The 16,018-nt window shown below is 44.9% G+C and overlaps 1 protein-coding gene across 1 annotated transcript in view; it reads right to left on the minus strand.

The window, feature by feature from the left end:
- Positions 1–715: 715 nt before the first annotated feature.
- EFCAB5 (EF-hand calcium binding domain 5) overlaps positions 716–16,018 on the minus strand; it is a 55,950-nt gene continuing 40,647 nt past the window's right edge. Inside the window, exons 20-22 of the mRNA XM_063450013.1 lie at positions 14,477–14,706; positions 12,794–12,890; positions 716–953 (exon numbers count right to left, since the gene is read on the minus strand). Coding sequence (XP_063306083.1) covers positions 802–953; positions 12,794–12,890; positions 14,477–14,706 — 479 coding nt within the window. The 3' untranslated portion in view covers positions 716–801. The remainder of the gene's footprint in view (positions 954–12,793; positions 12,891–14,476; positions 14,707–16,018) is intronic.

A 16,018-nucleotide genomic window follows, 5' to 3' on the forward strand; every position in this document is an offset into this window, starting at 1 on the left:
TTCAATGCAATCTGCATAGTCTTTTGTGTCTCTTTGTGTCATTTTATGACTACCTGTGTATCATTTAATTACAGGGACAACAGCAGCAAATCAGCTATAGAAGCAGATTGTAATCTCTGAATCAGAAACCAAAAATGGCTCCTCATGTCATTTTATTGGTTCTTACTGGTACAGACATTGTCTCCATCTGGCTCCAACTAAAACAAGCTGCCCATTGTAGCAATGCTGTCCTCAGTACAAGGGACCCTTACAGTAATGGGAAGAGTCTATTATGGTGTTTTACTATTAATTTTATTTTAACGATAATTATATGACCCTCAAAAAAAAAGGGTCACTGACAAGGGCATCTACTTAATTCTGAAAGTGAAGTAAATTAAATTTACAATGGCAAAAATTAGGAATTTAAAAATCCTCCAACTTAGCAATAGTCATACCTTGGCTATTTTTGCTTATATTTTTCCGTTTGTGTTTCATTTTACTACAATTTGGAGTTTGTTGAACAAATCTTGTGAGCTAGGTTTCCAATTAAAGAATAAATGGGTCAACATTAATTTAGGACCCTGGCAAAAACGTAGGAACACCTGAGTTTCAGGTTAGCGATCCTCGAAGTAGTTAAACCTTTGCCAGTGATATAATTATATGTACAGCGCTACAGATGGCGCTATATAAATAATAAAATAATAATAAAATAATAAGGAACAAATAAACCATGCAACTAAATATTTTCATATCTTAAAGGCGAAAATATATGCAACATATATGAATCATTGCTTATCCAGAGGATTTATTATGAGCCACTCTTCACTGTGGTCCTGGTAAATTATCTAGAGATGGAGGATGGGTGTTTTGCATTTTCTGTGTGAGCTCCAATAAACACATGCATGTAAATGTCCAGTTATAGAGATGCTCCGCTGGAATGGAGCCATGCTTCCAGACCGCTCCTCTAGGAATACCTGAAATACAAGGTTGGTTTTACATTAGACAATAATGTTATAGTATAAAACAAATCATGTACTCTGACCCCCAACGACAAATCTAAGGTGATCATTATAATACTAAACGCAATATATGTCTAGAAGAGTGGGCACAAACACAAATCATGGATAAAGGGGGTTCATAGTTTATTGTACATTGTTCTTTTTCTCACTGTGTCCTATATTTGAATGGAGGCAGTGATCGCTGGGCATGTGGTTCTAAGTAATGCCCTCTGTGCTTTATGGACTCATATATATATATATATAATTGTGGGAGATCAGCTCCAATGAGAAGAGATTCAATGCTGCTAGGTAATAAAAATTTAAGTGTGGCAGTCTAAGTCCTCCCCTCCTCTTTGGTCTACAGGGGAGATTTTAACCAACCAGCAGTGCTTGCGCTGCCAATGAATTCATCTTGCGGCTTGTAATCCAGTCAAGTCATACCAAGTGACTTAAACCGAGTGACTCTAATCAGAAGGGATTGAAATAGAAATAGTATTCTGGGTAGAATGCTCACTTTGACGCAGTGAGTACGTCAAATCTAAGAAATTAGTTTGTCTATCCAGTTGTCTAGGTACTGAATAAATGTATAAAGAGCAGGGGTGTATTTCTGAGAAAAAATTTAGTCGGGTCGGAAGTAATTTTTACTCTTAAATACGGGAACGCTTCCCTCTCTATCTTAAAACGTAGATTTCACCAGTGCCGTCTCCGCGGCCAACATATCTGGGGCATGGCTATTCATTTATTCATATTGAGCTTATATGCCGATAAAATCCCAAAGATCTGTAGTGTTTAGTCTACGTGTTCCATGGAAGTGGCTGGATTGGTCACTGTGAGCAGCACATCCTTGATGTAAGCCGCTACTTTAAAACTTTGGTCAGCTCTTTCGGCTCCATGAATCTGTGGGCTCATTCTTCTAGGTACTAATTTTTAAAATTATTTTTACAGTTTTCTATTTATTTCTAATTAATTATTTATTATATATCATAATATATATATACACAATATATATAGTTATTATAAATATTATATGTATATATATATATACCCGTGTGTAATTTTACTCCAAGTGTATTTTTATATTAATTAAGTATAACGTTATATATAAGATATATATATATATATTATATATAGATATAATATGTATATTTTTTTAATTAAAAAAAATATATTTTATTCTTTATTTTTGTAGTGCATAGCTTGACAAGCATGAGAACTTAAAAACATTTCACGAGAGTGAGCATTTACAGTATACTATTTAGTTAGGCAGAAATGTAAGATAGGGGCGTGGTCTGACCGTCGATGAGACTAGACGTGTCTCACTAGAGCTCCGCTTAACCGCGCATAAAAAGCTTACAAAAGCGACCTTTTTTGTCCGCAAAACTCCCCAAGATAATCCCTGCCATGGAGAAGAGACCCTCCAAGAAGCAACCAAAGAGGGGCACTGAATCTGGGGGGACAGTCCTCGATCTAATGTCGGCGCAAAGGCTAGGCCGACAAGGGACCCAAGATGGCGTCGACCAGTCACCGCAGTCTTCGCCTCGTGCGGGCAGAGAGGAATCCCCAAGGGGCCAGGATACCATCCTGGCGAAACTAGCAGAGGTGAAGGCCTTTCTAGCCGGTGAAATCGCTAAGTCCACCGCGGTTCTCCAGGCCGAGATCGGGGCATTAGGTGACCGCACCGCCAGACTCGAAGACCGCATGGAGACAACCACACTGGCCCACAATGCCGTGATTGAGCGGTTAAACCGGGTAACAGCACACCTGGTCGAGACGGACCTAGCCATCGAGGACATGGCGAACCGCTCTCGGAGAAATAACCTCCGCCTACGAGGCTTACCTGAGGGCCCAGATGACGACCTGCAAGGGCTTGTACTCACCATCCTCAAACCGTTACTTCCGAATATACCAGAGGAACATTGGCACATTGAAAGGGCACACAGGGCCCTGAGAAGCCAAAGGAACGATACAACTGCCCCGAGAGACGTAATTCTCCGATTCCTGCATTACAGGACCAAAGAGGCCCTAATGAAGAAATGCCGTGATGGACCCATACGACATGCGGGGGGAGTGATATCCCTTTACCACGATCTGGCGCCCTCCACACTGCAACGAAGGAGAGACTGGCGCCCCATCACTGACGCCTTGAGAGGAGCCGGCATCAAATACGCTTGGGGCTTTCCCTTCAAATTGATGGTGTTCCGTGGGGACAGGGCGCACATCCTGGCCCCGGGAGGTGATCCGCATCGACTGCTCCGTGGTTTGGGCGTCCAGCCGCCACCCGACCTCCCCAACGTAGCGATGTATCCGGAGGGCCTTCCCCAGCTGCAGACGGAGTGGCGCGAGTCAGGACCGAGAGGACACAACTAATTGCGGAGGGTATCGTATTATAGGGCCCCAGGATGCCACTCTCTCCAGGGGGTATCACGCCCAGGGGTGTCCGGGGGATGGCTATGTCTTATTGGGAGGGGGATATGTTGAGGGGAGCTCCTGATCCAGCCCCGGGCCATAACTTTTACACGACTCGATTATACTCAGTAACGCTCCTTGTAAAATCCGAATACAGGGGCTACTGGCCATGAAGGCCTGGGTGGACGCCTCCGCTCCTTATACTCATGGGTTGCAGTGGGACTAAGGTAATATTCTGCCTTTATTCGGGGTCTTGCTCAGGCCGCAGTGGCACCGTTGGAGTGGTGTTCATTTGGGGGGGGGGACAGGGGGGATACCGCTCAAACTGCCCGAGTTTTGGTTCGCCCAGTCTGGGTACCGACACTCTAACACGAGCCATGGGGTTACATGTTGACTGACCCCCCAAGTGGGACTTTCGCCTACCATTGACATTGTTATGTAGTTTTTTGTTATGTGTTTTTCCTTTGCTTATACACGGGTTTGTATATGGGACCCCCATGGGATGCGGTCCGTATGTTAGCCATGGCCTTTACGTGACCTTTTGCCCACCTTGATTGGGAGCTTATAGTTATTAGTTAATAGTACGGCCGAGTGGATTGGGACCCTAGCATACCCGCAGGGTTTTTAAGCTTTGTTGACATTGTAGGGCGACCCTTAAAACACACATAAAAACGGAACATGTGAGGGGGGGAGAAAACAATCATAATACAAAAACAGTTAAAAAAAACAAAAAAAAAAAAAAACATACGTATCAACGAATAAAGCGGTCTACGAAACTCTAAAAGCATAAAAATATATAAAAATAACATAAAAATATAAAAGATGTATAATGTCAATAAACATGATTTACAGCGCTATTACGACTGTTGCCAGAGGTACAGCAGACAGGGAAGGGATGAGCAATCCTGCTATACTTCATAAGCTGTTTATATGAACACCAAACACTACGTTATACTGTTGCTTTGTTGGCAGGGGGGGGCGCCCACAGGTAACACCTTACGTTGGCGGGGGGATAACACACGATTGTTCCGGAATTGTGGATATACGGGCATGTGCGAATCTAGTTGACACTACAATTCACCACATCCCAGATAGGCCAAGCATTAGAACCCTGAACTGCCCATGCTCCAAAATACACATAGCCTTAGCACTTACAGGATCAAAGGGGAGTTGAAACCTACAATATATCACCCAATATAGGCGTTAACCTTATGTCACTACCCATTATTTCCAAGTTGGATTCCGAGATACCCCTAATCCCAACGTCTGATGCTAGAGGCCCTATTGCCCGGCCCTGAACGGGAGCACCTTTGGTTTATTAAGGGAGATATGGGATGCCTTCAGACGAGTGGGGTGGTTGCCAAGGGAGGCCACTGGGAGGCGGGACACCTGCGCACTCACGACAGCCCTTGCAGAGGTCAAGCATAGCGGGACTGGGAACCTGGAGCACATCCTATTTGTTGGGACCCCTATTAAGGTAGATGGCGCTGATCTTGGCTGCCTCAAAATGGTATAGGGACACTGCCCCAAATTGGGTAATATGTGTTCTAACGAAAAGGGTGCCTTGTGATAAATCATTTTAATATCTGTTTCACCGAGATTATCGGGTTATGTTATACCTTCCATTTTTGTATTAATGACAGAGGATTGTTTTGAATATACTCAAGCCACGCATATGGTCACTGTTACTGTTTATATCTGATGAAGCACAAGATTAGGACCCTAGACCACCTGCCTAGTGTGAGTTTTAGGGGCCCCCATAGATGTGAGGTGGGACCGAGTATAGAGGCGCGGGAGTGGAGGTGGAGCCTGGAAAGCCGCCTCACCTCCATATCCCCCTACTTTCCCCCTATGGGGAGTAGGGTTTATGAGCTTAGGATCCCCGGAATTTACTAAGCAACTGTCGCAGTAGAGAGTAGTCACGTCAGAGGGGATGGGGATTTGCTCCTTGAAGCCTAGAGGTCATAACCGTATGCGATGCGCGCGTAGGAGTAGGAGCTTTGGGGATCCTCAGTTTCCTCCTTGCGTTGAGCGTGGCGGAGACGTGGGCAAGCGCTACCCACTACATTCTGGCGATTAGTGAGTCCAGAATCACTGTTGCATCCGGCTCAGTCCAGATGCCATTATCTTTTTTATCTTCTCCTCCTTCCCTATCTTTTTCTCTCTCCTTTTCTCCCATTCTCCTTCTCTCGGGGGTGGCGTTCGGGGGGTTGGTACCTTGTGAGAGCCCTGGGGCGCGGCTGCAGCTCACCAGACGTCTGCAGAGAATCAGTAGCATTGTAGTACTAAACATACTCCATTATGGAGCTTAAGGTCACCACGTTGAATGTTAAGGGCTTGAACGCCCCCAAGAAGCGGCGCCTCCTCTTTCAGGAGTTAAGGAGGATGAACTCGGAAATAGCCTACTTACAAGAGACACACCTCCCTAAACAGGCCGCCTTTAGACTTCGGGACCATACATTCTCGGGTTCATTTGAAGCTAGATCACGACGTAAACGTAATGGAGTGGCCATCGTCATTAAACGTACTTGCCCCTTTCAGATGTCAACTCAAGATGCCGACCCGGAGGGACGCTATCTATTTGTTTCTGGCACTTTGCACTCACACTGCGTACATCTAATTAATATATACGCACCGAACCAGCCGGACGCCGCCTTTTGGGATGGGATTAGAGGCAAGATTGCCGCACTGCCTCATGGACTGATTCTCATGGGAGGGGATTTTAATGCCACCCCATGCCCGGCTGCGGACAGGAGCTCGAGAGACGGAGGCCCGAGGTCGCAGGGGATGGGAGGGCAAGACCGGATACTGAAAAAATTTATTGCAGGTACAGGATTAGTAGACGTCTGGAGGGCACAACACCCAATGGATCGGGATTACACGTTCTACTCGGCCCCCCATGGCACCTATTCCAGGATAGACTTGTTCCTGGTCAATGCAACGGGGTTGCCCAGGATAGCTCGATCGGAAGTTGGTAATATATCATGGTCGGACCACGCGGATGTCTCCATTATACTTGGAAACCTATGTATAGCGAGCCCTTGGACCTGGAGACTAAACGCATCTCTATTGAGGGACACTGGGATAATGGAACAGATTCGGAAGGACATTATAGAATACTTTGTCACAAATACCACCCCAGACGTGAGCGTTAGTACAGTATGGGCGGCGCATAAGGCAGTGATTCGGGGGAACCTCATTAAATTGGCCACAAGGAAGAAGAAACTGAAGCACCATCAACTCGACACTCTACTGAAACAACTGAGGAATCTAGAGCAGAAACACCAATCCTCGCCGGATGTTACGACATACGAACAGCTGGGGGCGGTTAGGAGGAACATACGCACCCTACTACTGGACGATACGGCCAGATCTATGGCGTGGTCGAAACGCACGTTCTTCGACAAAGCCAACAAAATGGACACCCTGCTGGCTAGAACGCTACGGCCTAGACAAACCCGGCCCCACATCACGGCCATTAGACACCCGGACGGCACGACTAAAACTAATCCGGCGGAAATCGCGCAGGTTTTCGAGACATTCTACGAACACCTATACAATCATACTCCAGATGACAACACCCGGGGGGAGCAGGGGGAGGGCGACATCTTGCGCTATCTGGAAGACCTCGGTCTGACCAAACTGACCGGAGAGGCAGCAGCTAACCTAGCGGTGAGAGATCAGCGAGAAAGAAGTTGATAGCGCTATCTCGAGCCTGAAGGGTAACAAAGCGCCGGGACCGGATGGCTTCGACGGGTCATACTACAAGACCTTTAGAGAGGAGCTTGTCCCTCACTTGACTGCACTATTCAATCGCTTAAGACAGGGTGAACATCTAGGCTCTGAGATGGCACTAGCCACTATTGTATTACTGCCCAAACCTGAGAGGGACCCGCTCCAACCTGAAAACTACAGACCCATATCGTTAATAAACCATGACCTGAAAATATTGGCAAAGATACAAGCGGAAAGGTTGAATCCGCTCCTAAACTCTCTTATACATGCGGACCAAGTCGGATTCATTCCAGGACGGCAATTGTTCGAGAACACCAGGCGGAACGTCGACCTTATTTGGAAACAAGTGGCCACCGGAGTTCCTTCTCTAGTGGTCTCCATTGACGCTGAGAAGGCCTTTGATAGGGTCAGATGGCGATTCTTGTTCTCAGTATTGAAACATCTTGGCTTCCCAGAAGAATACATACAAGTCACCAAAGCGATGTATCACAACGTACGGGCACAGATACAGATTACGGGAGCCCCACTACACCCGTTTCAGCTGCACAACGGAACCAGGCAGGGGTGCCCTCTCTCTCCCCTACTATTCGTGCTGGCACTAGAACCCTTACTACAGGCAATACGTAAACGTCCGAATATTAGAGGGGTCAGAGTAGGGGATAAGGAGTTCACAGTCTCCGCCTATGCCGATGACGTCCTTCTGACAGTCACAAACCCGATCGAGTCCTTGTTAGCATTACAGGAAGAGATACGGGTCTATGGGGAACTATCCGGGTACAGGGCGAATATCCAGAAATCCAGTGCAATGTCAATAGGGTTACCGGAAGCTGATATCTCCCTGATAAAGGAAAAGTATCAAATCCGGATGGAATCGAACTCCTTAAAATATCTAGGCTTTAACCTAACGGCAGACCCCGGAAAGCTATACGCAGAAAACTATGAACCCATGTTACGGACACTGATAGGGGACCTAGACAAGTGGACGGATAACCCTATTTCCTGGATAGGGCGTATTAACTCCGTGAAAATGAACATTCTACCCCGCCTCCTATTCCTGTTTCAGGCTCTGCCAGTACGAATCACGAAATCTCAACTGGTGCCGTTACAGAGGGCGATAGGCGATTTTGTCTGGCAAAATAAGAGACATAGGATAGCTAGACAAGTCTTATATAGGAAAAAGGATAGAGGGGGACTAGGGTTGCCGAACCTGTACTTCTATTACCTGGCAGCCCAGCTAACCCAGGTGGCCATGTGGCACTCCCCAATGGGGGAAAGAAGGTGGGTGGAGATAGAATCCATGATGGTGGGTCTAGATGTCCCCCAGTTTACCTTATGGGTCTCGAAGGACAAAAGGCCGATGATAAGGGTAACATGCCCGGCCATACTTAATTCCCTTTACCTATGGGATGCTAACAGCGTCAAATATGGGCTTACTTCATCCCCCTCCCCTATGGCTCCGATACTCAGGAACAGAGACTTCCCTCCTGGGATGTCCCCTAGAAACTTCCGAAACATTGAAAAGGCTGGATTACAACGTATCCACCAACTATATAAAAACGGGGAACTTATACAATTCGAAGAACTTCAGCGAGGTAACCACTTGACCCCAGCGGACTTTTTTCGCTATATCCAGATACGAGACTTCGCTAGGAGACCTTGCATTAAAGCAGCAGCCCAGCGTAAGCTATCTTTCTACGAAAGATTATGTCTAGAGGGCACCACACCCAAGGGCATGGTCACGATCCTATACGCTCACCTTAGCACTGAAACTAAGGAATGGGGCAGATTGAAATACATTGATAAATGGGAAGCAGACTTAGGGGAGGCATTGGAAGGCATAGAGTGGCAGGAGATATGGGAAGCAAACAGAAACGTCTCCATCTGTGTTACGATGCAAGAACAGGCATGGAAGACCATGTTCAGATGGTATTCTACACCGGTGACCCTACACAATATGCGGAAAGTAGATACAGACGACTGTTGGAGGGGATGCGGATTAAGAGGCACTTACATCCACATGTGGTGGGAATGCCCCAAAATACAAGGCTTTTGGAAATCAGTAGAAGGTCTGCTGAAACAAACGTTCGGTAAGCCTTTGGTCATGAACCCGTGGATATACCTACTCAACAGGTCCATCGAGGGTTGGACGAAGAGAGAACAGAAACTGGTACACACGATCACTCTAAGTGCGCGCAGAGCGATAGCCACGGCATGGCTCTCACCCGAGGGACCAGAGTTCCGAGGGGTTATATCCAGGATACGGGAAAGCAGAGTCATGGATGACCTGACCGCTAGATTGAAGGGGATGGCTATATCTTTCCAGAGGACCTGGGAACCATGGGATAACAGTCTGGTGGGCTCCAGTAGCGACTGAAGGGATACGAACGAGTGAATAACTAGGTGCCAGGGCCGCGGGATACTGACGGTGTCCTGGACTCTGTTTACCTTGACCGGCCCTCCCCAGGCCCCCCCCCCCCCCCTTTTTTCTTTCCCTGGCTACACCTGCTTTTTCTCTTTTTCCTTCTCTCCCTATTCTTCTTCTCCTAGTCTTTTCTATTTTCTCCTAATTCAGTCCTATTTCAGGCCTTGATCTGGCCTATATGGGCTTCGGCCCATCAGTATATAGGGGTATATCTCCTTCTTAGGTCTCATTCCTCTTAGTATTTTTCCTTTTTTTTTTGTATATTATTTTATCTGTCTCCCGGGCATGTTTCAACAAACGGAGAAACGAGGATGCTTAAAGGTAGACCTGGCGCATAGAGTTAGAGCTCCATATTCAGCTACATAGCCTGGAATAATTATAAAACCCTAGATAGGTGGCGAAGAACGAAGAAACCAAAGAGAGGCTTATTTATATGTACTCTTGTGCACTATATCACTGTAAGATTCTATTCAAAAAGGGCTTCTGCGCTAGCCTAAACATTACTGAAATCTTGCTGCTCATATCTTGGGTAAAAATGAAGAATTAAAAATTAAAAATCCTCGATAGGAGGCAAGTAATGTAGGAAGTATAGAGTGGCTTGTCGGGTGTGCTGATGTTAATCGTTATGGTTGCACTATTATTCTTTGTATTTCGGCTTCTGCGCAAGCCACACAGTTGTATTCCTCTTGCCTTACCTGTCGTGTGCAAAAATAAAGAATAAAAAAAAAAAAGAAATGTAAGATAAACAGCACTTTTTATAGTTAAAAAAGAAAACACAGATGAGAGGGCAGAACTATAGTATTAGCAATGTGGATTGTAGGATATTGAGAAAGGATATATTAACTCTACTGCTGTGAGGGACTTTACTGCGTAAGTACCACTGGGTAATTTGATTAAAGTGTTGCAGGAGAAAACTTGGCAAACATTGTATTAATAATAACACCCCAAATCAGCCCGGCTACAGGTGAAGCCAACATGCCCTCTAGCCTATGCCTGTGGACGGAGAGTCTCCTTCACCACCTGTTATCCCAACATGGTCCCAACGCGGTGCCCAGGCCCCCCACCGCGGTAATCCTTTCCAGGAGGGGTTTTCGGTCGTCACCCGGAGCTAGGGTATGCGTTGGTGCTTGCCTGCAAGCTCGGCCGCCTGACATGGAGGTCTCCGGATTGTGTTGGCCACGCTAGGTAAGCATATGCTTGGTCCTTCTCTGTTGAGGTAAGCTGAAGCTGGCACTAGGGTGCGGTTGGTTGATTAACTCCGATCTTAGCCACGGCTGTCTTTTGATCCGTCGCTCGGGAGACACGTGGTGGGTGCCCATGCAGTCGGTGGCAGTCATCAGAGTGGCTCTGGGGCATCACAGCACTTACAGCAGGAGTAGAGAGAAGCTGTGCTCTGCCGATTCTCTCCCAGAACTGGTCAAAATGCAATCAAAGTTTGCAAGCAGTCTTTCCACGAGCTGGGGAGTCGTCAAGGGTGCCATCTTTGGCGGGGTGGTCATTCTAGATGCTAGGCCTTAGTGCTGTGGTTCGCCTGTGAGTTGCCAGAAAATTGCAGGGCTTGGCAGGAAGCTTGTAGCTAGACACCAGTGGGGACCGGGATAACCCAGAGTGGGGGGAAACGTGCTCGGAGCACAGGTCAAGGTTGGGAGTAGAACGTTAGGCCGCAGGTGCGTCTGCCAGTCACTGTGTCCGCCGGCTGTAAGCAGGATTAAGCCCAATAAGTGGCAGGGTGTCCCCCAGGGTAGAGACAAGAGGTGGCCAACAATTGAGCAGTAAGAGTCCAACTTTAGGCCCAAGATTAAGTTTCCCCTGAGGAGCTCCAGCACCATGTGTCTGACTTGGTCGGCAGTCAGGCGCCGCCCCCCCATATTTTTTTAAATGCCTTAACTTTATTTTTTTAACTTTTTTCACCAGCAGGGGGACTGCCTATCAGTTCAGGCAGTCCCGCTGCTGGCAGCACTATGGGCACCTATTGCGGCCAGGTGACCGCTCTTTTAGAGCGGTCACATGGCCCCCAGGGGGTCCTAATTTGCTGAGCCCAGACAGTCCCCCCTTTAGAAGAAGACCGATCGCCGACAGGGGAACGGCGGCGATCGATAAGTACATGGGGAGAGAGAGGGAGGGTAGTGGTTAATTATTTATTTAAATTACATTTAAAAAAAAAAAAATATATATATATATTTACTGACTGCCTCGACCCCTCGAAGCACCCAGTACCGGCAGAGCATCGGAAGCCTGCCTCATGGCTTCCAATGCTCTGCTCTACACTGCCGGGCACCACACGGGGCAACCCGGAAGTGATCGTTTCAGAAGGAGCGATCACTCGGGTGCACGGCAGTGAGGGGGGTATTGTACGGCATCAAGGCATGGTGCAATACCCATAGAGCGGCTGCAAGCGACTATCGCTTCCAGCACTCAAATTTGCCGCGGACCCCTTAAGGACCGTTTTTTTTGGCGGACGTATCTGATACATCAATGGTCGGTGAAGTGGTTAATGAATGCCTGATAACCTTCACTTCAGTTCGTCTTCTATAGGATTCGATTTGTGTTGCTTTTCTGCTTTGCGGATGGTGTTTTTCTGTGTCACTGTTTTTATGAAATGCGCTCTCAAAACTGCCTTATGGGCCGCCCACACCATGGATGAGCGCATCCCAGATATTGCGTTGTGATTGATATATTCTTTGATCATTTGTATGGTTGTCTCAGCTAGTTCTGGGTCTTTTAGTAGCGATGTCTTAAGTTTCCACGTCCAGGAGGAAGCATTTTTAGAGTTTCTAAAGTTTATAGTAACATTAGTGTGGTCTGACCATGTAATGTTATTTATATTGTCTTTTTTTACTTTGGCTATCCCGATCCATTAACCAAGAAGTACTTGAGTATGTAAAGTGTCTTGCAGAGCAAAAAGAGCAATATTACGAGTCAGGGTGATACACCCTCCATAAGTCTATTAGGCTTGTACATCGGATGAAATTATGTATCAGTTTATCCTGTCCCTCTAGTCCATGGGATCGGGCAGTCCCAGGATGGGAACTACTGTCGACCACAGGACACAGGACAGCGTTGAACTCAATTTACCCCCAGGACTATCCATGCAGAAGAGACACAATCAGCTCTTCAAGGTAGTCCCAGGATGTTGAGTCTGGAGCATTAGGAGCTGTTTAGCAAGTGATAGGTCATTGTATGATTGCAACATAGCATAGTATTTGGGCTATATAGCATATGAAAGAGATAAAACAAAATCTGATTTATTTACCTTTAATATACTTTGCAAGGATTTCTGGGTTGATCTGTACAGACTGTGCTGTTGGGTCGAATGATAAAATCTTTCTGATCAAATCAGTATTAACTTTCTGAAAAATATGAATGAAAATTCATGTTACGATTTTGATCTGCAATGTGGAACATGCATCAGTTTGGGATTCCTCAGACAGAGTGGAGAGTTTCCTACAGTTACCATAATCAGAGTATGTATAGTTATCAAATGTGTTTTCTGTTGAAAAAATGCCATGTATATATATATATATATATATATATATATATATATATATAGAATACAAAAATAAAGGGAGCACTCTGGGTCTTCTCTTCAGTGAAAAAAAGTATTTACTGTATCAAATAGAATACATTACATGTGCAGAACAAATCGACGTTTCGACCCTGCTGGGGTCGAAGACCCCAGCAGGGTCGAAACGTCGATTTGTTCTGCACATGTAATGTATTCTATTTGATACAGTAAATACTTTTTTTCACTGAAGAGAAGACCCAGAGTGCTCCCTTTATTTTTGTATTCTATATCTGGACGCGGGATTGCACCTAGGCATTGTTTTGATCTATAGATAAATAGAGGAGGAGTGCCGTGCTTTCTTATTGTTATATATATATATATATATATATATGGTAACCATGTCCACCAGGGTTACCTTATCCACCATGTTTTCTGATATGTAATTTTGTCAGTATGTCAGTATTTTGTCACCCTTGTAGTTTGCATAACTTTTTCTAAATTTCTCACACTACAGGATAGCCCTTTTCATGGGCTGCAAATCAACATGTATACATGATACGTGTCACTGAAAACATGGTGGATATGGTAACTATATATGTTATATATAATATATATAAAACAAGCTGTCTGTTTAGAAATAATGCTTTCCACAGTACAATGGGAACATGTGTGTGTTGAAATATTGATGAGTATATTTAAGATTTAAGAATTGTTGGATATAAAAAGTATAATGAACGGAATTGCAAGTTCAAGCTACATTAATAGGTAACCTGTCACTATGGCTTAGTTGGTTAGTTATTTAAATGTTTATATTTGGTTTTCAATACACCACAATTTGATGTTTTGTAAATTAACCACTATATGATAACTGATATTAGGCATGTGCATGGGCCAAAAATTTGGTTCGGTTCGGAAATTAGGGTAGGTAAAAAATATGGGCACTTCCGAAATTCGGAACTTTGCCAATTCTGAACTTCGGCAATTCAGGACTTCTGAATTCGGAACATCTGTAGGGCTCCCTAACCATAACCATACCCCTAACCCTACCTCTACCTCTAATCCTGTCATCATTCACGTAATTTTCCCTCCCTCTCTTGTTTTGCCACTTTTCAGAAATCCGAAGTAATTCGGCACTTCGGCAATTTGGTTCAATTTGGCACTTTGCAGATTTGGCACTTCGGCAATTCGGCCCTTCAGACATTCGGAAGCATCCGAATGTCTGAATTTCCAGAAATTCGTCTGAATTCACATTCGGAACTAAACGAATTGCACATGTCTAACTGATATATTTTTTCATATATTGTGCACCCTATGTGCACATCAGGCCTCGCAAATCATTTTGGGAGTTGGAATTCAATTTGCATCACACACTAACATAACACACATTATATAGTACATACTTAAAACTGAAAACAAAGCAGGCAATCGTACCAATTTACACTGATTCCAACTGTGAATCTCTTCAGATTCAGCCCAGTCTGGACTAAAAAGTAGTAGAACAGCCTTGAGTATACTGTGCACCATAGATGGTGGCTCCTTGTAGCTCTTCAGCTCTGCAAAGGACCGATAATCCAGCTTACTGACACACTGGCGCAGGTCCTTCAGCATAAAGCGATGGAATAAGACTCCCACCCGCTTCTGACCTGGAACTTGTTCTGCTTCTACAAGAACACAAAGCATCACATGGGCAATTACGGTTTGAGCAATGTGGGTACAAGTAACTCTTATAATATTCTCTTTTTCTCTTGGTAGCAAAACAGGAACAATATTCTCAGTGAAGGTAATTCTGTACTGTCTTATGCACAAATTATATACATACATACATATACATACATACATATATTCGGGGCCAATACAAATATATTCGGGGCCAATACAAACCATTGTGTGGAAATCTATTCACAAACCGGACTTTACATAGGACACGAGGCCATGCGTTTAGACTGGAAGAAAGAAGATTTCGTCTAAGGCAAAGGAAAGGTTTTTTTACTGTAAGAACAATCAGGATGTGGAATTCTCTGCCTGAAGAAGTGGTTTTATCAGAGTCCATACAGATGTTCAAACAGCTACTAGATGCATACTTGCAAAGACAGAATATTCAAGGATATAATCTTTCAATGTAGGGTAATAACTGCTTGAGTCAAGGATAAATCTGACTGCCATTCTGGGGTCAAGAAGGAATTTTTTGTCCTAGCTTGTTGCAAAATTGTGCTTCAAACTGGGTTTTTTTGTTGTTTTTTGTTTTTTTTTGCCTTTTGGATCAACAGCAAAAAACAGGTGTGAGGAAGGCTGAACTTGATGGACGCAAGTCTCTTTTCAGCTATCTAACTATGTAACTATGTAACATACATACATACATACAAGGAAATTAGTTGGGTTCCCTTGGATTGTTTTAAATTTAGAGCTCACTACAGGCTATTGGAGACTGTGTCTGTAGAGGGAAGGAGAAGAGTAGATTGTTGAGATCTACCCTCAACTCACCTCATTGTACAGGAGACTGAAGATGACTCTATTCAAACATTTAAGAACTGGTGGTAAAGCAAGCATGTTGGTGTCATGGAGGGAAGTGTCTTAAAGCAAGCCCAGTTAAACCGGAGCATAGGCAGGACCAGAGGTGGGTGTTAGTTTACAATAGATCAACAGCTTCTGACACCAACTTCTGGCGCCAACAGTTATTCTACAGTCAGAGTCACTTAGATCAAATATCTTACCTGTTCTGTTTGGTTTGAGCAACAATTTAAACAAATCCCCATATCTGGGCATGTGTTTTTGCATTAAGTTGCTGCCACGTGATTGCAGTGGTGGGTGGTGAAGTTTAAAGATGGTGTAGCGCTGTCCCTCCTGACTTGTTAGGCTGTAACCACTTTACCTAATACCATGTTTAAAACCAGCTGTGTTTACAGTCATCAATAAAGGGGAGAATGAAAGCTGCAGAAGTATCAGATATCACATTTACCTGCATGTTTTTTCAGA

Source organism: Pelobates fuscus, chromosome 1 (genome assembly GCF_036172605.1).
Source record: "Pelobates fuscus isolate aPelFus1 chromosome 1, aPelFus1.pri, whole genome shotgun sequence".
NCBI lineage: Eukaryota > Metazoa > Chordata > Amphibia > Anura > Pelobatidae > Pelobates > Pelobates fuscus.